The sequence below is a fragment of the Zeus faber genome (assembly GCF_960531495.2).
Source record: "Zeus faber genome assembly, chromosome: 15".
NCBI lineage: Eukaryota > Metazoa > Chordata > Actinopteri > Zeiformes > Zeidae > Zeus > Zeus faber.
Genome location: NC_137194.1, coordinates 10,735,535 through 10,760,691, shown reverse-complemented (window position 1 = coordinate 10,760,691; position 25,157 = coordinate 10,735,535). Strand labels below are relative to the sequence as shown.

At 43.8% G+C, this 25,157-nt stretch overlaps 1 protein-coding gene across 4 annotated transcripts in view; it reads left to right on the top strand.

Annotated features, from left to right (window-relative positions):
* Positions 1 to 5,980: 5,980 nt before the first annotated feature.
* cpne5a (copine Va) overlaps positions 5,981 to 25,157 on the top strand; it is a gene marked incomplete at both ends in the record, with an annotated part of 75,220 nt that continues 56,043 nt past the window's right edge. For all 4 annotated transcript variants that reach the window (XM_080015410.1, XM_080015412.1, XM_080015411.1 and 1 more), the window contains 3 exons: positions 5,981 to 6,090; positions 23,945 to 23,985; positions 25,007 to 25,053. In XM_080015410.1, the coding sequence (XP_079871536.1) occupies positions 5,981 to 6,090; positions 23,945 to 23,985; positions 25,007 to 25,053 (198 nt within the window). The remainder of the gene's footprint in view (positions 6,091 to 23,944; positions 23,986 to 25,006; positions 25,054 to 25,157) is intronic.

Sequence of the window (25,157 nt, the reverse complement as noted above, 5' to 3'; positions counted from 1 at the left end):
TGTAACCACGGCCACCTCTGAAGTACCAGCAATTATTTGGGGGGGGGGGGGGGGGATTTGTTTGTTTGTCTTTTAAAGTTTCAGGAGACGTTTTACTTTATTGTTGAGTTGAAGTGGACTCGATGATGTGGTTCTACTCCACTCGGTTATTATGGGCATTAGTGCCATTCTCCGAGCATTTTACCAATTAAGATGACAAAATTATGAGGTTAAATCTGACCTTCACTTTCTTGGTCTGAATGTCCTTTAGGAATCAATCTGTATAATTGTATGTGTCACATATTAATTTTTGTAAAGTGTCACGTTCCTGAAACCTGACATTATCTCTGAATGACGACCAAGTCGTTTTAATATGCTGCGGCGCCTTCGATACGACAGCCACCAATTTATAATCACTGCACTGTAACTTTATTATAATAACAGCAACTTAAAAATTCATGAAGAACACACAAATTAGGTGGTTAATTGTCTTTCCCTGAGTGTAAGCAGCAACGACTCAAATCACCGTGGCGATGTGTTGCCACTACTCAAGATGTTTTTTTAGGTGTACAAGGTCAGGTGTCTGTTCAGCCATTTGCCGTAATGCCTCAGCGCATGCCACGCAGAATACACCGTGCATTCCTAAATATTCAGGCGGCAACATAATCCTTTTAACAAATGTGCGTATTTATTTATCGCATCTCAATGATCCTGGGCTCCGAAACTTTGTTTCGCGTCTTGCTTTGCTACTCAACAAACAGGACGTCAAGTCGTTACCACTCTTATTCCACCAGTGGCCACGGAGTATGCAAAACAGAGGGACGGGCGAGAAGACCTCCACAACGAGCTGCGGCAGATGAATATCTTCATCACAAATTTCCCCCCCCCCCCCTCCCTCCTTTACTCAGGGGGCTCTCTCTTATTAGTAGGAGAGCCGGGTACATATGTAGATAATGGTTTGGGTGGAGGTCACGCTGCCGCTGCTTGATGAGCCGCCGGTGAAGTGAAGTAGGAGATGAGCTTCCAAGCCGCTCCGCTCGGCGCCTTCCGCCCGGGTGAGGCGCTGAACTTTTCCACTTTATATTTGGGCTTTTAGTATGCGGCGGGGACGACCTCGTCCTCAGCTGAAGAAGAGCATTCAATCACCTCTCAGGGGAGGGGGAGGGGGGGGGGTCATTTCTGCCAGTTTCATCGTTTAATTTAAATAAAGTAATTGAATTCATTGATTGCTCAATCCACTCCTCTTGGCACGGGGGGGGTTCAACCCAGTGGTGTTTTTGGAAGGTCACATCAGCAGTTTAAATGTTGAATTCATAACATATGAAGGCTTTTTGTTTTTTGCACTCGTTTTGTAAAACCCATCTCCCGGATCAAATTACCTCTGAAAATTAGGCTCTGAAAAAGCCTTCTGTAACACCTCATAGTTCATTGGTTTCGGGTCACGAATCAGAATCGCCGGTAATCCCTCCACGGGTGTCTTGTGACAGACATATCATCCCATGTGTCCATTGATTTCTCTCCCTAGAAATGTCACTTTATTCAGCTCCTCCACTTTATCCTCTTTTTGTCCGGCTCTGAGGACACCGTTTGGACAGCCAAGTGGAGTTCAGAGTTCAGGCTCCTTCTGCACGCTCTTGGCCGCTGCTTCCTGGCTCCCGCCGTGCACGAGCGCTACAGTGAAAGTCTAAAAGCCCGAGCCCATCCCACGCCAGGCCGCTCCACAGCCGAGCTCCCCCGCTGTCATAGACGGTTTACCGACAGATCTGTTAGAGGATATGACAAATGCCTCCAGTATTATTTTCTTTTATTAAAATGTATTTATTCTAACACTTGCAATCAAACTCTGAAATGATGAAAGCTTCTGATTTCGGCATGCATGACAGCTTTCAATAAAAACAAAGATTTATTTATTTATTAAAAAAAAAAAAAGATGAATAAATAGAGTGAAATACCCTGCTCCTCTCAGAGCATGCATGCAGCAGCTGAACGCAGAACTGTGTAAAAAAAAAAACAACAAATCTCGAAACCTCAGGATTTTTCAAGAAAACCCCCATGTCACTTTGGCTCCTAATACTCAGCACAGGAACACGGAATATAAAAATAAAATATTTTTTCCGTGCGGATTTCCTTGTGTATCTTGGGCGAATCTGCTGTAATTCCAGCGTAACACATGGGTAATCCGTTGAAATTCTCTGACACTGGATTTTTCCTGAACAAAGGTTTGGCGGTGTGAGACACATCTTCCACCTGGCGGAATCTCTGGACGTTTGTCTGGCGCCGTGTGACCGCTGCAACCGCTGTTTTACCGACATCACGTCGTCGCTTCTCAATCTGCATAACAGATTCATCTCTGTGCCGCTGGTGAGGACACACACACACACACACACACACACACATACACACACACACACACCTGTACCTTCTTATTTGATGGCTACCTCGCACCCAGCGTCACACCCCGCTGGCCCTCGGCTTCATGCAAGATGACTGGGCCGCAGTCTGTCTCCACCTCCCTTGCGTGCCCGTCCAGGGTCCATTGAACTCGCGTTTTTTATTTTGGTTGCTGCTCTTTTCGTGTCAGTGGGCCAGCCAATGCAGCCAACGCACTGGAACGGTTTAGCGTAGTGTAATGGGGTAAACGCTACTTGTCAAGCGATCTCAGTGGATTACAGCCCATAAATTGCCACTGGCGCCGCAATGAATGATGAGTCTCTTCGCGGACGACTCCTCTGAATGCGACAGTGGAGTATCATGGGCGTTGGAGGGATTTGTGTTGTGTGTTCCCTGCTCTCCAGAGATAGCACAACACTGTCAAATTAAGAGGATGATCTGAAAAGAGAATGACAAATATGTTTCCTGCTCAGCTCAGCTTTGTTGATTTATGATGGGAGATGAGAAAGGAGCTATTCTTCAAGGAAGTCTCACATATTAACAGAGCCCCATTGACTCAGAATTCACATTGGAGATACTACACATGGTTTAAGAGGAGCCGCACCCAATACCAATGTTATACATCATTGATATCCGCCGGGAAATTCTCTTTTCACTCGCTCAAGTCACAGGCTGGGGTCACAAAAGCAGGGGTGCTGCGCTGGCTACTAAAAAGTTCCCTTTGAGGAGGAGGTAGGAATTCGGCACGTGTCTCAAGGACACACTTAATGCAGACGTTCACTGGGTCTGGGGCTTAGATTCTCCAAGTGCAGGACTGTTTTCTTTCCCATCACACCACCCTGCTTGCGTTGTTTAATGTTATCGCACTGCTGGGCTTTCCACCTTGAAGTTGTGCAAATAATGTCTGGCGACACTGGGCTGTGAGATTCCATGGCATAAGAGACAAGAGACGGTGCAATTAAAAATACATATTAACCACTGTATACCGTATATACTGAGGCAAGTTATTTATATTGTGGTGATTATTCATTCAGTCGCTCAGAAAGTAAATGTACTAAGCACATAAAACCTTCAGATGTCAGGGGTAGTGCACTTGTCCTTGGAAAGTATTTACTTTCCACCATCAAAAATTACAAAACCAATAACAGGTAAAATCTCATCTCTTTTCCACCTCCGGTAGGTGGAAGTAGGTTCCTCTACATTCCAGTCCATCGAGCCTTAATCCTCATGACACTTGAACAGCTGTTCCCTCAAAGCTTTGGGGCCCACGATCAAACCATCAGCTTCAACACTGAAATCAAACAAAAATCAAACATCCAACCACCCTTACACACACACACACGCATGCACGCAAACACACACACACACACACACACAGACACACACACACACACCTACACAATGAATCTATGAATACTACCGGCGCAATCGGCACATTTTAAAACATGCGTTGTTGGAATGTATATTCAGCGTATACCCTTATATCTCTTCTATTTATATTCACATCTATACCTTTAGAGACTGAATATCAATAGCACAGTGCATTTGCCACTTCATTTTTGGCCTTATAGCGACATACTGTATCTCATTGTTGCTCACTCTGTAGAGCAGTTTGCTGCATTGCCTACCTTGCGTTTCACTTCATCCTCTTCTTAAATATTTAGGTCTACATACTGTAGCACGCCAACTGATGAAATCTTGTTTTCACTATTTACGTACATACTGTATATGTTTCACACGGATTCAACACTGTCCCCCGTGCCCCCCTACACACACACGCACACACACACACACACACACACACACACACACACACACTACGCCAAAAAAAAACCCCTGCTGGGTCTCAAGATGCAATTTATCTTCTGTTGCTTCAGTCATCACAACAGGAGGAGAATGAGGTCCCAGCAGAATGTATCCATCAGCTGGTGTCCTCCCTCCTACGTTGAGCAGACCTCGGCACCAGCACAGAGGCCGTGCCACCGTTCACACACGCACACCCCCCTGCGCAGACCCCCAGCCCCCCCTGTTATTACCTCTCCCCAAGAGTGAGGGCAAGAGGGCCGGGTACAGATCGGAGCCTCAGCAGGGGGTCGGAAGCGGGGAGGGGAGCTGAAGTGAACTTAGAATCAACCTTCGCGGCACCGAGGGGCCTAATTACTCCGCACACGACTAATGATGAGGTGGTGCAATGAGGTTTCTGCGTGTCCAGAAGCCTGGCGCCCGGACCGCCCAATCACCCCACACCCGGCTCTCAGTTGCAGTGTAAAAGTGGTACATTCCCACAGAGTTTAGACCTCCCACCATGCCTCCCGCCCACTGAGGCCTGGAGTGTGATGGATTGCCTTTGGACCTCATGGAGTAATGGGGTGCTTGATTTGTCTGTGTGTGTGGGTGTGCCCACAATGTAAGTGTGTTTGACTATATATATATATATATATATATATATATATATAAACACAGTATACTGTATATGTACATCACATAGAGTGTGCGTGTGGGTGTTTTCACATATGAATCACATGTAGGCGTTGCGGAGACATGTATGTTCAAGCCTATATTACCACCTGCGTCATAAATTATGCATGAAGCGTATGCATGTATGAGTACCCAGTATGTGACCAAGGAAAGAGATGGACAACAAAGTGCCATTTTTATATTTTGCCATCGACGGCGTGGTGATTTCAATGATCCCTTTATTCATCCATCCACTCATCCATCCATCCACCCAACCATCCATCCGTCCATCTACTTCCACTTCCGATTTCACCACAGATCATTGCACTGGACACAAAGGTGCTTCACAATCAATATCTCTACGTGAAACATCGGCCGCTTGGACACGACAAATGAGCCCCGATATACCGAAGCAGAGCCGGATCCATGGTCCTGAGTGTGCGTTGGGGGAAAAAGTCCCTCTGCTCAAGGACCGTGTAATTCTCGGGTCGGCCTGGATGAATCGATTTCATCTATTATCCACTGCAAGGTGCGCAAATGCTCAATTACCATACGTTAGAGACCAAACTGTCATTAGCGTCTGTAAACCACTTATTTTTCGTGTGCGTGCCCGTGTGCGTGTGTGTGTGTGTGTGCGTGTGTGTGTGTGTGTACTCACTGTGATAACCACATTGCCTTGCACGAAACGGATGGCGTGGACCTGCCCTTAGTGGAAATCCCCCCGTGGAAACGGGGAATGCAGAGAGTGGGTGGAGTTGGAGGATTTTTTTTTTAATTATTTATTTATCTATTTATTTATTTATTTTTCTGGTAGTTTTCTCCCGCTCCGCTGCCAGAGCCGATCATTCTGTGGCTGAAAACTGGCAAGTTCGCGCCATCCCGCTCGAATCCCCTCCAAGTCAATTATCCCGTTTTTTTTTCTTTCCCCGCCGGTTCCCGCCGAGCTTTCCCCCGGTGTCCGTCCCTCCCGACCGGACCGAAGTTAGTTTCTTTGATTTGATCTTTTAACTGGACTCTACCTCCACCCACACTCCGTCCGTCCGTCCGTCCGCCTCCCGCCCTCCCGCTCTCCTCTTCTCCCCCCGGAGCTTCTGGCGGGAGGCTCCGCTGCGCGCTGTGCGAGCCGGGCGGCTGTCCCGGGTCTCCCGCTCCCATGGAGGGGGACGTTATGGACAAGCTGGAGGCCATGGCGACCGTGTGCGACTTCGACCCCATCACCGGCAGCATCCCGGCCACCAAGGTGGAGATCACCGTGTCGTGCAGGTGAGTTGCCGTCAGTGTTCGTTTCTTTTATTGTTGGTCCGTGGACCTTCGGACTTAAATCGGAACTAGAACGTGTTTATTCGGTACAAGTACATTTTCATAGACAATTTGAATTTGCCTTGGTGCGTTGTCGGACAGGCAAAAAGCTTCGCGCTGTTTAAAAAAAAAGCAAAACAAACAAAGGAAACAAAATAAGGCAGAATATACGAAATGTGTTGTCAGCTATTTGCACTGATATTAAAGATGTAGAGCGTTTTTTATTTTCTTTTACCATTTACAAAATTCCGGTGGAGGCGATGTAGCGAGCGTGCGGTCTTTATTTAACCCAACAAAACAAAACAAAACAAACCAAAAACCAAAAACCAAACAAGAAACACATTCAAATCAATTTTCTGTGAAGTTTTATCAAAACCCTTCAAATTGGCGTTTCCCGCCTTTCCAGTCCGCGTGGGAGACGCACGCACACACACACACACACACACACACACGCACACGCACACGCACGCACGCACACACACACACACACACACACACACACACACACACACACACAAAGCTGACGTTGACCGTTGTAGAGGTCGGCGCGTGCCACATCGTGAAACATGGGTGCTTCACCCGAAACCCCCAGAAAACCCCAACACCCACCTACTGAAATGAGTTGAAATACTGTCTGTAGTTCATGTTGCGTTTGGCACAGTTGGCGTATGGAAACTAACTGCAACTTGATGCTTGGGTGGGGCTGCCGGCTGCCGGGCTGCAGCGGGATGGGGCTGCAGGTGGGCGTCAGGGCTGCATCCCGCATCCGGCTGTGTTGCGTGATTTCCAAAGCCCTCACTTAAGTAGGAAAACATCGGAGCCGAACCAATAGGAAATCAGATTCGCAATCAGGGCGCCGAGTGCTATTTTCCGCTTCATTTCCGGCACTCTGGCCCGTTTCCGCGCACCGACCCTGTGCCTTTCCCGCATCGATTTATTCTTGGAGGTGTCTTAGTTTGTGTGAAAAGGATGGCTTCTTTCAAAATGAGCCCGTGCCTGTCTGCATGGCACACGCAGCGCCACTGACAGCTTGTGATCGCCGTCACAGTCATTTTGGAACCCGCTTCGACTAATGAGCATTGGGAGCAGGTAGGCCACCGACTGTAAATGATCAATAGCGAGAATGTTTATAAAAATTGGCTCGGCGGCCATCAGTCCATCAAGTACTTAGCACTCTTTGAAGGGCACTCAGCGAGCTCTGCCCTCGTCCACAATGCCCCCCCACGTCCAACTTGTTTGCACAGTCATTTTCAACATCGGCAATTCACTCTATCCTGTCCCATTGTGCTCCTCAGATAGTTTTTAATTCGATTTTGTTTGGAGAACGAGCGCTCGGCAGCCGCAACGGTGACGGGAGGAGTCGGAAAGTGTTGACAAGTGATTGATGATGACAGACAGATTTCTTTGGCAGCTGCTGATGACGCAACGTGTATTACCCGGCCATTCAATTGGAGGCGATTCACCCGCACGCCTGCCTGTTTGAAACGTTGACTGTGAGTGTGCGAATAAAACAGCTACTCCTACAACACAATGTTTCAAAATTATTTGATTAATTTCATGGTTTTATTTGAGTCGTGACTCAATTCACTACCAGCCGTGACCGTAATTCCTATGTGACTTAGGTGGTATATACCGTAAACAATAGAGAGCACTGATTAAAGGTGTGCTTTAAATGTGAGTATCAGTGCTTGAACCAATTATTATGTTAATACCGGTACACGGTATGGGCCCGCCCCGCCCGACATGCCAAAGCACCGCACAGTCCACTCGGGCCGGGCCGGCCCATAGTAGGGCAGCCCTTCTGGCATTTTCCCAATTGCAGGATGAGAGATCCGTCACTGGGCGTAGGCTACAAGGGAGGTATGTATCAACGGAATTCATGTGCCACCCATGAAGCTACTCCCCCTTCTCTGGTCTCCGTCTGCTGTGAAATAGACAGCTACACATCTGAGAGTGAAGCTCCATGTGTCAATGAAATCTGGGTTTTATACGACTGCGGAGGCTTCAAAAATGTAACCAATGTCTGTAAATATGGTGTTCAGCGTTGCATACAGGTGAAGCAGGCTGTATGATTGAGGGTGGTTTACAGATTGTATCAAATCTAGTGATTCATTTTTGCTGCATGATCAGTAATTTCTGCTTGGAATTGGACTACAGTGGGCTTGCATGGGCTTTATCTACAGTGTGTTTTGTGTGTGCATGCAGATGTGAATGTCTATTTGTCGATTTTAGAGTTATGCGTATGGATGTGTACGTGTTCACATGTGTACGTGTTCAAGTAGTATATTTTTGCATATTAATTTCTGTCTATTTGCATCCATTGTTCCTGGATGACTCTCTGGAGCTTAATTTTTCTTCTTTGCTTAAAAAACATAACCACCACCACCACCACCACCAATAACAGTAACCTTGTTTTTTTCCCTTTAGACCTTCATACATTAAGTGGGCTTCTGTGCAGATGCCTTCTGGCTATGTTGATCCATGGTTCTTTGTCTGTCATTAATGTCTCCCCAAAGAAAGACTTGCTCCAGGGCATAGTTCGGTATTCCATCAAAATATTCACACATTTTGAAATATTGCTTGCTTCAAAGGTAACAATTTGAAGTCTTGCCTATTGTCAAATTTGCTTATTGAGAATGCTTGCTCATGGCTGGCCTTTGAGGATCAGTCAATATATCCAAATAACATTGAAGAAATAATATAATTGCACACGCAACCACATCCAAATCCAAGCAAAAAAGCTCCATGCCAGTTATTAAATGTCAATTTGTGCAAGTAACTACATGTAAAACCAAAAAGCAAAGACATATACATTATACACTTACATTTATTAATTTATCTTTTGTCCAAAGCGACTTACATGAGAGACTAGAAACAATCAAAGCATACATCGACTACTGGAGAAACCTCAAACCTAAGTGCACGAGCTCCTTGTTCTAAATTTAACAATATACAAGTTTCAAGATGCTGAACGCAATCAGAATAAAATAGTGGCATTAGTGGTTTTTTTTCATGTCAGTGCATCATGTCAAAATAACAACTTAAGAGCCAGATAACATCAACAACTCGTGTGTTGTTAGTGTATCGTCGATACAACAACTTAAAGCTAGTCAACCTCACCCACACTCAACCACAAGAAGGGTTAGTCATAGCTGATATAGGATCAGGTATTCCTGAAAGAGCAGGGTCTTACCCAAAACTGTGTAATTGATTAAGTAAGGCTGAGAGCGCTGAGATGGAGGCAACCATGGAATTGAATTGCACCATCCACCCCTGTACGTTTTTTTTCGTAACCTAGTGCTCTTATTGAAGAATGCCCTCTGACAAACTAGGAGGACTCAGACACTGCGCTATCCAAACAAGTACACTGAATTGTTTCTCCTCTAATGGCGAAGACCGGCTTCACTCTCACATAGGCCCACGTAGCCGAGTGCGTGCTCCTTATTTGTGGAGGTTTCTCTCCACCTCAGTGATGAAAAGGCTGCTTAAAACTTGGGTGGGTGGTGTCTTAGTGTAAGCTGTATTTCTCAAGGCACACACACCCGCTTGATACAGCTCAGTGGGTGCCACACAAACGGCTCTGTGCTCCCTTGGTGCATTGACAAATGTGATCCAACCAGTAATGAGTGCATTTTAAGTGCTAATAGTTAAGTGACTGCTGCAACTATTTTAGGGGTTTTTCATATGCGCTGTACCGCGGTATGCTGCATTGATGAAGAAGTACTAAATGTGAATCTAGCTGGGCTTCAAAGTGCGCCCTTTCCGTATCTGGGCTTACCAGGCGGTCACAGAGTTCCAAAATAAAATGACTTGAGGGGAACTGGGATTTCGGTTCTGTGTGTACCAACGACCACAGTGAAAATGTTCCTTTTTGTGTGCAATTTCGTGAATGTCATAAAGACCCAGGAGGAGTGGTACAGGCCTGTTAAATTCATACAGTATATTTTTCTCTGTTTTATCTTGGTCCACCATGCATACAGGAGGTAAACTTAGAGCTGTCAGAATTTCTACATAATTTCCTGATTTTAATTATTTGAGATGACCACAATAATGTGCAAAATTCTTAAATTCCAAAATCACATGTCAGCATCCATTTGTCAAGGGATATTTTAGCCTAAAAGAAATGCTAACTCCGCACAGTTTGGGTTAAGACAAATGAACTGTCCACCAAATTCCTTCCAACTTCCTTATGTTACAATGTTCACTGTCAATGAATGGATTTTCATGAGGTGGATCTGTATTATCACACTATTGTAGGGTTATACTATGACACACCATTAATAAAAATATCAAATAAATATTTTATCTTTACATAGTTATTAGTTTAACTGTAAATCATTTGATTGACAGGTAATTGTCAACTAAGATATAAATTATTGTGAGCCTACCATTGTCTATCTATCACTACATTATATTTTTATAAGATTGCGCCTAGTCAAGCTCAATTTCCCATTCTATTTAAAAAATGAACTGAAATTTTGTGACTTTTTTGGTTTGTTAGACGGATAAAGAAACAACATCTAAACGACCAGCATACCCCATTAGGACTGAGTTAGAAATATTCCTGCCTGCAAATTTTAAAACAACAAATCCTATTACTGCTGCTATTGTATATAAAGTAATAATATCAGTATTGTTCTACACAATACCACAGTATACATGCAGATGAAAGCTAGCAAGCCAAGGGAACAATGGGCATATCTTTAAAGGACATCAAAATACTGCCACCCTCTCCCCCACTGTGGATCGCCTGTCCTGTCAGCCTGGATTAAGGAAATTTACCAACACACGGGGACCCTGTCGACACCATGATGAGATGGTTTATTGTTTACGCATAATTTTCATTATAGTAGTTTGAGACACTAATGTGGCCATGTCCACTGTTGTTTTCCAAGCCTGAAATGCCCATTAATTTGGCAGGATGGATTGGTTAGAGTATCACTGCACCAATCAATGTATTCCATTGCTGGGGAAAGTCAACCAGGCCACTCTCGTCCCCAGGGATTCATTACCTGCAGAAAGCCAAGATCACACAGGTCAAATCACATCAACCATCCTGTGAGAAATGCTCGGCATGGAGGATTCCCCGTGTGCGAGGCCACTGATTGCTGTATGTGGGATCACTCCGAAAACCCACGGCATGCTGCTCTATCTAAACTCTCCCCGAGGGAATCAATGAGCAGAGAGAGAGAGAGAGAGAGAGAGAGAGAGAGAGGGAGACAGAGAGCTGTAATGAAAGCATCAGCGCATTAGAACATGTGACTCCACGGTTCGATCTGTCAAAAACAATTGTCGGAGGAGAGGAATTTAAATTCAATCGTGATGTCCAAGCTGGTGTTTATTTGATTGTTTTCTGCTGCCCTCGTCACCCATACGTCTGCCGTTACTGCTCTGTTATTTTAGATGTAGCTCATGTGTTACATCTCCGCAGTGGGGGCTACATATTATTCTTCAAACCCTATGACCTGGTTTCCTGGCTGAAACATCCTTTTGTTTTTCACTGGCCAAGAGTGTGTTTGAATTTAGTAGTTTTGTTTTGCTCCGGGCGTAAAAAATTAATTTAGGATTTGAATGAGAAAGAGATTTTAAATAGCGACGTTGGATCAAGCCATTGTACATGTAGTTACGCTATGTTCTGGAGTAGGAATAATCGCAGACCAAAACCATAGACCATATTCATAGGCTTGTATATTAGGATAGTGTTAAACTTGTTTTAAATAGCCATTGTTTTTTATTGTTAAGACATGAATGTTTATACCCCAAAGACAATTTCCAGCCTCATCAATTGACTCTTAATATTCACTCCTAATATCCGTTAACTAATATTTTTCAAATGTATTATGAGTTATCAAAACTGAACCGACCTGCACTTCCACCTGCAAAACCCAACCGTGGGTTTCAAGACAGATCGCTAAATACCCGCCAGACGCAGGACTCGGTGAAGGGCCACATCTGGGTGTTTTTTTTCCTTTTGAAGGGAGGGGGAGGGGGCAAGACTAAGGGAAGCATTGTGCCAAGAAAGAGACCAGATCCTTTCCAATTTTGGGGATGTTAAGATTGCAGCAGGCGAGTCTCACAGGTCGATGAAGCAAATAATTATGCATGAACCCCTGACACAGTGAAAATGAGTTTGGATCACAGACATTTGGCCTGTGGCAGCGTCAGCGTTATTAATACGTTCATATTTGAGATGTATGGCAGCAGAGGGGAGGGGATCCCATGGTGCCACCATTTTGGTGCCATGCCAGGGGTTCATGCCGCCTGTGGCTTCCTGAAGATGAAGGAGAAGAAGTAAGCGCTTTAATGTTGGCAGGCTGAATCCAGGCTGTTTGGCATATAAACATCAATACTCACTTTCAGAGAGCCCAAAGGGTCAGCGTGGGGATGTCAGAGGATTTCTGCTCAGAGGCATATTTGACCTCACACTAGAACTTGTTTGGCTTGAGGGAATGTGACAGCTGACGCAGGATCTGTGCACGGTTTTGACAGGTTGGGCTGAAGTAGCTTTCTCCATGTTGTGGTGCAGTACATACTGTATGTCTCTGATTCACTGCCAGGTCGAGGTCCGGTTGATCCGTTCAGGTTATAGTTATATGTTATGTTATATGTTTTAGGTCTATTTCTAGGGGTGTGTGTGTGTGTGTGGGGGGGGGGGGTGTTGTGTGGTTGTGTGTACTTTTCTGAATTGTGTTGCATAGCTGTTTTGTGTTGTTAGGCAGATCTTTAGTTTGGCTGTTACACAATGCTATTTGATGTTTGTGAGTAAATGGTAATTACAGTGCACCACCTACCTCCTGTGTATTTTGGTCACCTAACTTAGCCCAACGCAGGCCCACGCTGTGTCACCACCAATTATGCACTTCCTTCTCTCTGTTTCCTCTACATATTGGGCTCTCACTTCTATCTATTCTCCCACTAACCTCAATTACTGTTTGTTCAAAGCCAAAACCCATGTTAGACATGAAAAGCTTAATTGTGCTTGACTCTGTTCTTAGTATGAAATTAAAAGTGTCTCCCGTTTCCTGCTCATGGAGTACTGAGCTGTGTGCACTGTGCGTGCATGTGTGCACAAAAAGGGATGCAAGCAGATTGACAGCTTGGGTCTTTTCACATGGAGCAGAAAGTGAAGGATGCGGTGAAGTTGGCATGAATTCACACCATGCAAAGTGAAAACTCCCCTGCCGGGGCTTTAACAGCCATAGCATCAGCGTGCACATCTCGCCCTGCCCCTCTCAGAAGCCTATCGCTGCACAAACCCGAGCTGTCACAGCGTGCAATTAGCACGGATATTATTCCCAGTTCAAACATTAGTCGTACGCAGCGATGTTGCCGAGGCTGCCTTGGGGAATTGTGGCGTGTGTATGAGTACATATTTACTAGACCAGCAGCAAGACCAGTAACTGTCACTGCCGACAAGACGGCCGCCTAAGGATTTCCCTGCTGCAAGTACCGTACCTGGAGAGATTCCACGATGACCAGGCAATGAATAATTAAACAGATGGGGGTGAAGGAGACACCTGGCTTCGACAAAGTGAAGGTCAGCAGATGGCTCTGTCACCGGCTCAGTAACCAGATTGGATGTTGAGAATGTATGTGGGAAAGGTTTGGAGAGAAAAGAAAATCACTCTGTGACGCCGACAGTATAGACAAGATTTTTCCGTTAAAGAACTGATTTGATTTGTTTCAACCAGTACCCAATGAAAACATTCTTTTACATGCACTAGAATTGCGCACACTCTTGATTTTCACGTATCACGGTATGTAGGGAGGCAGAATTGCATGCGACCATTTTGGAAAGCTTTAATACAGCTGCCACTAGTTATGCACCCAAACTTGTTTGCTTCCCGCACGTCACCAGTAGTAAGTAGCGTGCCTTGCAGACGTTTCACGTTTGGTGCATTTAAAACAAAAACAATGAACAATTAACTGAAGAACCTTCTGACATTACCGTCGTCTTCCCACTTTCTGAAATGATACTTGACTGAACTTACATTTCTCCGTGAGCGCTATTTTACATCTCGTTTGTAGATATTCCTGTTTGGTGCTATGATGGACAAACCCTTCTAAACCTGTCACAAAACTTGCGGTTCAGATCGTGTCGTGGTTTTGAGTCACGGATCGGATCATTTTTCCGATGGCAAAAAAAAAGAAAAGAAAAAAAAGAAAGGGAGGCAAATATAACTTTGCTTTCCATTTTTTCTGTAAAACACTTAAGGCAAGGAACTTTTGCCCAAATGAAAACAACATTCAAGATGTCCAACTTTTAAATAATACCTTCCAATAAATAAAATATTCAATACTGAGGAGCAATTTCACAAACAAATGGATTGCCGTCAGCTAATAGCACCATGAATTACGCATCAATTGCACCTGCTATTTGCAACAGTTTACCGTCATATTCACAAAAGATATTGCGCTAATGATTTGCCAGTGCAAAGAGGCCCATAAAGTTTTGCTGCTGAGTGCAATTTGCGCTTGTTTTGCGTCTGATTTCAATTATCCATGTAGCAAAGTAAATAATCTGTGCGTCATTGGGGGGGGGTAGGTTCTGGGTGTCTCCATTGGAGTTTTATTACGCATTCACGCCACTGCTCTACACTTGCCTGTTTTACAAATTATCGCATCAACAATTGATCAAATTATAAATATAAAACTGGAAAACCCTGGGACCCACCCCCCCCGCCGGACAATTTCCATTATTTTCAAATACCAATGACAGGTATCTGATGGCGCAGGCAACCACCATGGACTGCTACCCGTTCAAGGCATCCCTGGATTCGGATGCTGTGACAGAAATAATAATTCCGATAATAATAATAATGTCAAAATACAATTTACAGATCACTGGAAAGTCTGGACACCCCTTTAAATGTGCTTTAGTTGCATCAGCTCTCTGAAGATGATCACGCAGCTCTGTCTTTTTTTTAATTGTAATTTGTGGTCTCACGCAGTTAGCACCAGCACTCTACGGATGGTAATTACATCGCTCTAACTGCGTGTGGCTGCGTGTGGCTGGTGTTTGTGAATTGGATGCTATTTGCAAAGAGGCTCATTTGCATAGAAAAGGGGCAATTTACAACCAAATGCATGCAGAATACCTCATTTAAATATGGGCAAATAGCACCGGTGCACCAAGGCGCAATTTGTGCGGCAGACGGTTTAGCGGTGCATTTCACTGTTTGCTGGTGCTTTGTGAATTAGATAGTCACTTTTTCATGTTATTTGTGCCAGTTTAGCGGCCGCAAAAGCCGCGCAATCACTTTGTGAATTCGCCCCTGAGCTCCAATATGGCGGACGTGCAGACGCATAGCGGCGACATTAGCTGTATCTACAGCCCATTCCCGACATGTCGTAAAGTAGCAGCAACACAGCGCGACGCATCGTCAACTAATCACTGCGCTTCAGAGCAAAACACAGCACGCATCTGTCTTGCCTATCTTATTTTCACTGCAACTCTGCAGCCAGATTCTCCAGCATGAGTAGGGACGGGTATCATTAAGATTTTACTGGTATCACTACTCTTACGATACCGCTTATCGTTCCGGTACTTTAGCGGTACGCTTATCGGTTCTTTTTAATTTTTTTAAGAGAGAAACTGAAACAAATTAATACTGCTTTATTTTCTGCGGATTACTTATGGAGAGGGAGCAATCGGGGCACAACCTGCGCCCTTGTCTCCTTTGTGCGTGTGGGAGCCAGGCAGAGGGAGCCGGCCCCGCCCAACTCGCGCATGTCGCCATTCCGGTGATGGAGCGGGAGAGGGAGTGAGAGGAGAGATGTGTGTTCTGATAATAGTGAGAATGCTTCTTTAAAAAATATGTTAACCTTACTGCAAGTTAGAAACAGGTTATATAGTCTTCATAAATGGAAAATATTTTTTCTTAATTTCTCCAATACCGATAACAGAACTCAAATTGCACAACAAATTGCACTCAGTTTCTCTGTGCCCCTCCCGCCGCCAAATAGTCAAATATTCGCCTGATAGAGCTGAATCTGATTCGACTGACAAAATTTGTAGTCGGGTACAGCCCTCCTAAACAAGCAACATGACAGCCATTATAATCACGATGACCACAACGAGCAACGAACGACGGCTTAATTTGCACAACATCAGATCTTTCAGGATGAAGAACCTCCAGCTGCTGCTTTAGTGTAAGCTTACGTATGAGTACGATGTGTTGTAAACTGTCTAAACAGGAACAGTGCACAGAATTTAAATGTAACACAAACTGGCCCCTGTACAGCTGTGGAACAATGATCCATTTCCAGCCTCGTCGTAGTTCAAATTTGAAACAGCATTATTACACGGAGGGCTGATGGATTGTCTGAACACACCGGACGACAGACAATATGTTTGCTGATTAGTTTGCATGGCTGCATCAATCTGTATAATTTCAATTTCATGGAGCACCGTACAGTAGGTGTACACACAGCCAGTTAGAAGTGATAGATTAATAGCAACGAAATTGTACATTCAAATGGAGGAGGCGTAAAGTAAAAACAAAAGTACTTTCCCACTGTCCTTTAGTGAAATGGAAAATATTATTTCTGTGTATGGCTATCAAAAATAATGACATTCTCTGCTTTACCTTATTCTTAGTAATTAGAAACAATATTTTTAACTATATAACACTGTTATCATGACATAGAAGACATGACATAGGCATAAGTTTGAAATACATCTAATCAATATACTTATTTAAAATAAATAATAATAATAGTAACAATAAAAAATAGAAACATATATTTCCAAAGATATATCATTTTGTAATATATTAGTATAATGCAATAATAATAAGGGCGGTCTCAGGTCATTACATTTTGTAATGTATGTTGAGGCCTTTCATATTTTCAAATGCATTTTCTAATATGTGATATATATATAGTTCTTAGTATATGTCAGTTTACTAATATACTAATATACTAATATACCACTAATATACTAATGCTTGTTTCGTAAGGTTGTTGTAGTTAGTGGTTGACCCCATGCCAGTAGTTTGGCCCATTCTGTATGAAGAGGCAGGACAGGGTGATGGACCAGCTATATGACTATAATAGCAGGTGGGGGAGAAAAGGCAGTTAGTCACAGATGACTTTGTTTCCTCCAGTGATAATTACAGTGGCAATGTTCCAACTGTGGTCAGGTCAGCCTACTGCTAAACACTGACAAAACCCCAAATAAAGCTGCCTCCAATATCTTCATACAGCCTTCCGACGGAAAATTTTGTATCTGCTATTAAATAATTATGTTAAATGAGTGATGACCCGGTGATTGAATTCTGCCCCACAGTCACACAGTGTCATATATTCAGCAAGATCCCTTCGTTCGCTGAAGGGATTTGGATTTTACACTGTGTGTGAGTTATTTATTGACACTGCCCAAAACCCTGAACCAGAAACATGACAGATTTATGGGCTTATCGCTCATATTGATTCACTGATGATATCTTTGTGGCCTTATTTGTAATGCCTCTCACTCTTGAACCAGGATCAAATTGGTTGATTATGTTGACAGTGCGTAGCAATACATCCAAACGTAATATCCAATGTATTCAATACTCAGCAGTGGTGTGAGACAAGAGAGATGGGAAGGCGCCCAACCTTTCAGAATCAGCCCACAGACTCATAGAATATCCCTTTGTCTCCAGGCTGTAAGGTATCCTGAGTGGCTGATTGTGAAAAATTCTGATTGTGTGAAAATCGTTAGGTATGCTTCTTGTATGTGCATAGTAGGGATTCAACGATACGCGGTATGTTATCGAACCACTCGGTACGCCCCCTTTGCTTCAATATGCACACATTAACCGCGGTATTAGATATCACGGTAGAAGTCCACCGGATGGGATCGCGGGGCGCGGCATGCCGTAAGTGGTGCTTTCTATTGAATCCACTCCGCGCAGCATTTCTCTATTTTTGCGCAAGAGTTTTATTTTTTTTTTAACTACGCACGGCTACGCAGCCTTTTCCATAGAAACACAAGATAAAACTACATAGAAATGCTTTTGTAAAGAATGCAATCAATCAAGGTGTCAGTAAATAACTCCAGGGATGGCAGTTTCCCTATTTATTTCGGACTGCTCTTCAGACACTCATTTCCACTTGCACTAGTGTTCGCTCACGAACGATCCGATTATTTTGAACCTAGTCTCGCTGGGTAATGAACCGTTCTATTTTTGTCAAGTTTTACAGTTTTATGTTGTGTTTTTTCTTTGTTTAAGTTGCTGTCTCCTGCCACCAGCAAATGTTCCCCCTCTATGTAAGAGATATCCTATGCTCCTCCCTTACCTGGAGGTGCCCTGGCTACAAAGGATCGCGCCCACTGTCATGTCAGGTTCACAAAGTGAAGGCACACATGCACTGGTCTGACTGTGAGGTTTTATTTCAATAAGTTATTTTACTATTATCCTTTTGCGTGAAAAATTCAGAAAAAAAACTGTTTATGCCGTTCTGCACAAAAATAACTTAACATATTTATATATTATAATATATATATGTAAATAAATAAATATTAACGAAAATGTATATTTGAATTACCCACTATCTTGGACACCTGCCCTCCAATCGGATGAACTTATGCATATTATAATAACCAACCAATAAACTTAAACCCCGTCTCCTCCCTCCCCCACATTCAAAAAAAAGTCATACACACAGAGCATGTATGACTTTATTTTTTATTTTTTATTTTTTTTCTTTAACATAAAGATATCGAAACTGTACCATTACCATGGCGCCAAAACCGTGATACATGCCGAACTGTGAGCCCACTGTGCTGTTGCATCCCTAGTCCATACTTATTTTTTGGGGGGCTGTATCATACAGTATATCATTATAGATTGACTATATGGCTAGATATCCTATTGGAGTTTTTCATGGACAAGGCTCAATGTTATGGAGCAGGATAAGGTCTTTACACTACTGAAGTGGCATTGCATTGAGCTAAGGTAATGATAACTTAGGCAGAATGTAATTGTTTGATTGACAGAATAATCATTCTTTATTGAGTGCATCGGGAGGCTGTTTTGTTGTTGTGCTTCAAACTGAGTTGAATATAACTATTTATCAAACTGTGTCATTAGGTTACTTGTGGTGCCCTCAACCAAAACTTACTCAGTGAGTAAATTGGATGGCCCACTGTGCCACCAGGTTGCACCAATCAATTCTAAAGAAACTTTAACCTTTTTTCCACTGTAATTCCATACTGTTGCTAATTCCTGTTGGAAAATCGCCTGTATTTGGTGAATCTGAGCCTTCACTTGGTCCTCATTTTGACTGTAGGTATGGCTAGGCCCTTTGGCTGCCTCCATTTATTCCCACATTCCTGAGGCCAGACTCAACCCGGCAGAACCAAAGTTACTGTACATCTCCACTCTTTGGTTTTTCCAGAATGACAGAATGTATAGTTTTCAGTACTGCAACCTAAAATACTGCAAACCCTTCCCAGAACTGGAACCCAAGTTTCCACTGGCAGCTCTGCTGCTATAACTGCAAATCCCTTTATCAACCAGAGATTAAGTGTGTATATTGTGGTTAGCTCTGAAATAAAAAAATAAAGAACTCAAAGACGATATGATTAAAGGGTCTTAAGCAAGTTTGATTCCTAATACTACTGAATTGTCTTGTGGAACTTGGCATGTGAGACCATTTTATTTCTAGATTGATCAAATAGAAACTATTTTAGAGAGGCGCGATACAACATAGACTCTAACTTTTATATAGAATATAATTACTTTTCATAGGGAGCTTCATGTCGGGTGGCAGTTTGTGTGCTATAATTGTTCTTTGTCATTAAGCAATCTCACAAATTTCAGCGCGAAGCTGCATGGACCTCTTTGTTTTACAGGTTAATATCTCAAATTCTAAATTGTTCGATCGTTCGCTCCTCATAATCCACGAAGATGGCACCGCGGACAGCAGCCTTGGTTCTGCGCTCTCCTGTACTTTCTGTGTTTTTGTTTATTTGTTTAGTTTCCAGCTCCCACTCTCTGATTATATTGAGCAGAGAACTTTTAAACCTTCAACTACCCACTAGTCAAACTTGTCCGCTGTTTTTTATTGGATTGGAAAGTTTTACAGAGCTTTTATTTGGAGGGGCAGCCTCTCTGTATAGAGTTCGCTGAAGGAGATGCCGAGGAAAGCGTGCAGGGGCGCTCGTTAAGCTGAGACAGCGGCGATTTCGTGCTGCGCTCCCATCAATCCACCTGGCGGATGTTCGCTCTCTGACCAACAAGAAGGACGAATTACTGCTCCTCAACAGAGCAAACACGGACTTTAGCAGATCTGCTGCCCTGTGCTTCACTGAAACCCCGGACAGCTCACTCCATTTACCCGGCTTCCAACTCCTCCGAGCCGACCGGGACACAGAACTAAATTGAAAAAAATGGGGTAGGGGACATTGCTTCTACATAAACGATGATTGCTGTACAGTTGTCAAAGTGTTGAAGAAACCATGCAGCCCTCACTTAGAGACCATTTCCATTGACTGTAAACCATTTTATTCACCACGGGAGTTCTCCTCGTTTATCCTGGTCGGTGTTTACATCCCACTTCAGGCCTGTGTTAGTGAGGCGATCTGGCTGACTAGATAACAAACATGGAGAAAAAACACCCAGACTCTCTGCTCATTGTTCTTGGGGACTTTAACAGAGCTAACCTCAACCACAAACTGAGCTTATTTTGCGTAATCACCGGGTGTCATGACATTTCATTGCATATATGTATCACCGTATATATATGTATGTGACGAATAACCTCTTGAACCTGAACTTGAACTTGAAACTGCAACAAAACAGACGGCACATTAAATGTCCACCATGTGTGTGCCGACTAAAACCTTCTGCACGTACAACAACAATAAACCCTGGTTTACTGCACATCTCAGGCAGCTTTGTCAGGCCAAGGAGGAGGTCTACAGAAGTGGGGGCAGGATCCTGTACAACCAGGCCAGAAACACACTGACCAAGGAGATCAGAGTAGCAAAGAGGTGCTACACTGAAAAGCTCAAAAACACTTTTTCAGCCAACGACCCTGCGTCAGTGTGGAGAGGCCTGCAGGAACTCACCGACTACTTGAAACCATCTCCTAACACTGTAGAGAACTTTTAACTGGCCGATGACATGAATTTTAATGCAGGTTTGAAAAGCCCACATTCACGATCCTCACCAGCTCTTGCAACATCACATACCTATCTGCTCCCCCTGCCTGCCCCTCACCCCTTTCCACTGACCCCCCCCAACCGCACGGAGGATATGTGAAGAGGATGTGAGTCAGCTCTTCCAGAGACAGAAGATCAGGAAGGCTCCAGGCCCAGATGGCGTGTCTCCCGTCTGTGCTGACCAGCTGGCCCCCATCTTCACCCAGATCTTCAACAGATCACTGGAGCTGTGTGAAGTCCCCTTGTGCGTCAAACACTCCACAATTATCCCAGTCCCCAAGAAACCCTTCATCTCTGGATTAAATGACGACAGGCCCGTTGCCCTGATGTATGTGGTCATTAAATCCTTTTAGAGACTGGTGTTGACCCACCTGAAGGACATCACAGGCCCCCTGTTGGACCCCTTGCAGTTTGCCTCCCGGGCTAACAGGTCAGTGGATGATGCAGTCAACATGGGACTGCACTACATCCTGCAACTCCCCAGGGACATACGCAAGGGTCCTGTAGGTGGATTTCAGCTCAGCATTCAACACCATCATCCCTGAAATCCTCCGCTCCAAACTCACCCAGTTCACTGTGCCAGCCCCCACCTGCCAGTGGATCACTAACCTCCTGACAGATAGGAGGATGGGAAAAACCACATCTGGCACCCAGACCATCAGCACTGGCGCCCCACAGGGTTGTGTGCTCTCCCCTCTGCTCCTCTCCCTTTAGGCCAACGACTGCACCTCAGGAGACCTGTCTGTTAGAACTGAACAAGCATAAAACTGGAGATGACGGTGGACTTCAGGAGGAGCCCGCTAACACCCCCCCCCCGCCACCTTACTGCACTGTGTCTGCTGTGGAATCCTTCAGGTTTCTGGGATCCACAATCTCCCAGGACCTGAAGTGGACACCCAACATCGGAAGTTCAATCTGCCTCAGAAGCTGCTGATCCAGTTCTACACTGCAATCATCAAGTCTGTCCTCTGCACCTCCATCACTGTCTGGTTTGGCTGGTTTGTCCAATCAGGACCGGAACAGACTACAATGGACCGTCAGGACTGCAGGGAAAATCATTCGTGCCAACCTGCCCTCCATTCAGGACTTGTACGTGTCCAGAGTCAGGAAACATGCAAAAAACATCACTGCAGACCCATCACACCCTGGACACAACCTGTTCCAACTCCTCCCCTCTGGTAGGCGCTACAGAACACACGACGCCAAAACAACCAGACACAAGAACAGCTTCTTCCCACAGGCTGTCAGTCTGATGAACACTGAAACCAGGCACACAGTGGCAGAGACAAACCCTGTGCAATATATTTTCTTTACCTGTAACGCTGAACACTCACTGTACATAGAAATTCTAAATGATATATTTTGGAGGCAAAACAGTTTTTAACATATTGTCATTGTCAATATAAATCTAAACACGGTGTATATACTGTACATTGTATACATGCATATAATGCCATATCGACCTACCTCATGTATACAAAGAAACCTGTTCAACCTTGTTTTTTATTCCATATTTATTTCAGCATCTTTGCACTCTGCACCATCGCACTATTGCCTTCCTGCTACAACTTCAATGCTGTTGTTCATATATATATATATGTATATATACATACTTTTATATACATCTACATCTGTATATAGTGGTTAAATTTTATGTTTAGGTTGCTGTCTTTGTTTCAGCTGTATGTGTAGTCCATGTTTGTCCATCGAGACTAAGGAAAAACACAAAGTCAAATTCCTTGTATTCATGTGAACATACTTGGTGAATAAAGCTCATTCTGATTCTGATTCTGATTCTGATAAAGCCCTTGGTTCTCCCTATGGTTCTTTGTTACCTAACAATGTTATTTCTCTGTAACATCACATTCTTTTGCTTAATCTTCCAGATGTTGTTGAGGAACACATGAAAAACTGTTAAACTGAATGCCAATTCTGACTCAATGGAGCAAGTGTAGAATGCATGCACTGATTCACATTCAGTCTCCTGAGTTTGTTCAGGAAAGAGTGCCTTGACAGTATACGTGGTACTTTTCGAAAGTCTATGACAATTTATTTTGTTTTCTCTGCTTTCAGATCTCTCCAAAACTATTGTTTAAACTGGTTTTCAGAGGATTGGATTGTGTGTTCAGAGTTGGAGGTGTCAGCAATCACAGTGCCGCCAGGTGGATTTAGCTCAGCGTATATGGCAGCCATCTGCTTTAGGTGTTGATAACATTGGCAAAGCACTAAACCCTTTGGTAAAACACAGTAGATATGGCCCTGGTGGTATCCATGTATCAAACAGAATCAAGTCTTAAGCTCCATATCAATCAGTTCACAAATATTAATCTGGCATATGACTTTGGGGCTTCCGGCTGAGAAGGAACAAGGTGTATCACGTCATGATCTCAGGATAGCTCCGATATTGTGTTGGTAACCGAAGTGAAGAGAATCCTTTGCACTTTGTACACCCTGCAAACATTCATGATGACAGGGGTTGAAGACACAGGTGTAAAGTCAGGCACCGTTGTCTTGTCCTTCTTAGGCATAGGGGATATGATGAGACATGATAGGGAAACCACAATGTGGTTTAAATCCTTAATCTAAATTTTTGAATTGAATTTATTTTTTCAAGGTGATCATTTGATCCTTAAAGCTGATTGAATTTTGTTATTTCTCTTACAGGGATCTTTTGGACAGAGACACGTTCTCCAAATCCGACCCACGTGAGTCCCGTCACATTCTCCAAACCTTTTTTCTATGCATACTGTCTGAAATAAACTGCGGCTAAATGTGAAAGTTCCCAAAGATCCTCGCGTGAGGACTGCGCATTTTACCTTTTATATGAAGGATTTTGCTTAGAATGTGGTTCACTAACAACCTTTTCACTGAACTGAACTCTTTTTCACTGAGCTTAACTGAGATTCAGTTTAGTCTACTATTTCAAAGTGTTCTTTCAATAACCGCATACCATTTGCACAATAATGTGACAGCCATTCCTCTGTGTGAGCCACTGAAAACACCTTAATGCATGCAGAGTATAAACGTCAGCCTTTGAATACAAATGCATATCTTTTGGTGAGACACAGCAGCACCGTCTTGGGGTCTCTTGGGGCACCGACATAAATGCATTTCCTAAGATACTCCCCATGGGAGGGAGAACGCAGGAGACATTTGACATAATAGGCCGGAGTTTGGAGGATTTTCTTTGGTAAATAAGCAGCATGGAAAATATCACACTCACCCTGCTTTGTATTCTCTAGGAGATGAGTTGAACCTGAGGATATCTGACCGGTCACGTTGTCCCCTATGCCTCCGACCGTTTGAAGTCACAAAAAAAAATAGGAACAGGGAGGATCCCACTGTTAGTAAATTGTTTTTTGATTGCACCATCTCAGCTTTGCTCCTGGAGCCTTCCTTCTAGCTATTCTCTGCCTGTGGAGTTCATACCTAGATTTCATATGCAGTGGCGTCATCAAGTTCCACATTGCATTACGGTTTCAGGTTTGACAGGATAATTAACGATGAATGGAGGAAAAATAAACAAAACAAACATCATCTGTCAAAGTGTCACACGTCTTCTTCCTGACAGTGAATTCATTTGTCTCTGTCGCTATTAAATTGTCACCCCTCCCTTTTCTCACTTTATGTCTCCCTTTCTATTTCACTTTGGCTTTCCCCTTCTCTGTCTGTTTCTCCTCCTTTGTCTCTCTCTCTGTCTCTCTCTCTTCCTTTTTTTCTTTTTAGTGGTTGTGTTGTACACCCAGGGAGTGGAATCTAAACAGTGGAGAGAGGTAAGCGTTCACAGCAGTGACTCTGTCAACACAACTCAATCAGCTAGTCTCTCTCCTTCCAGCAACCTAGTCCTATTCCCTCTGTTGGCGGGCGGAGTCACAGC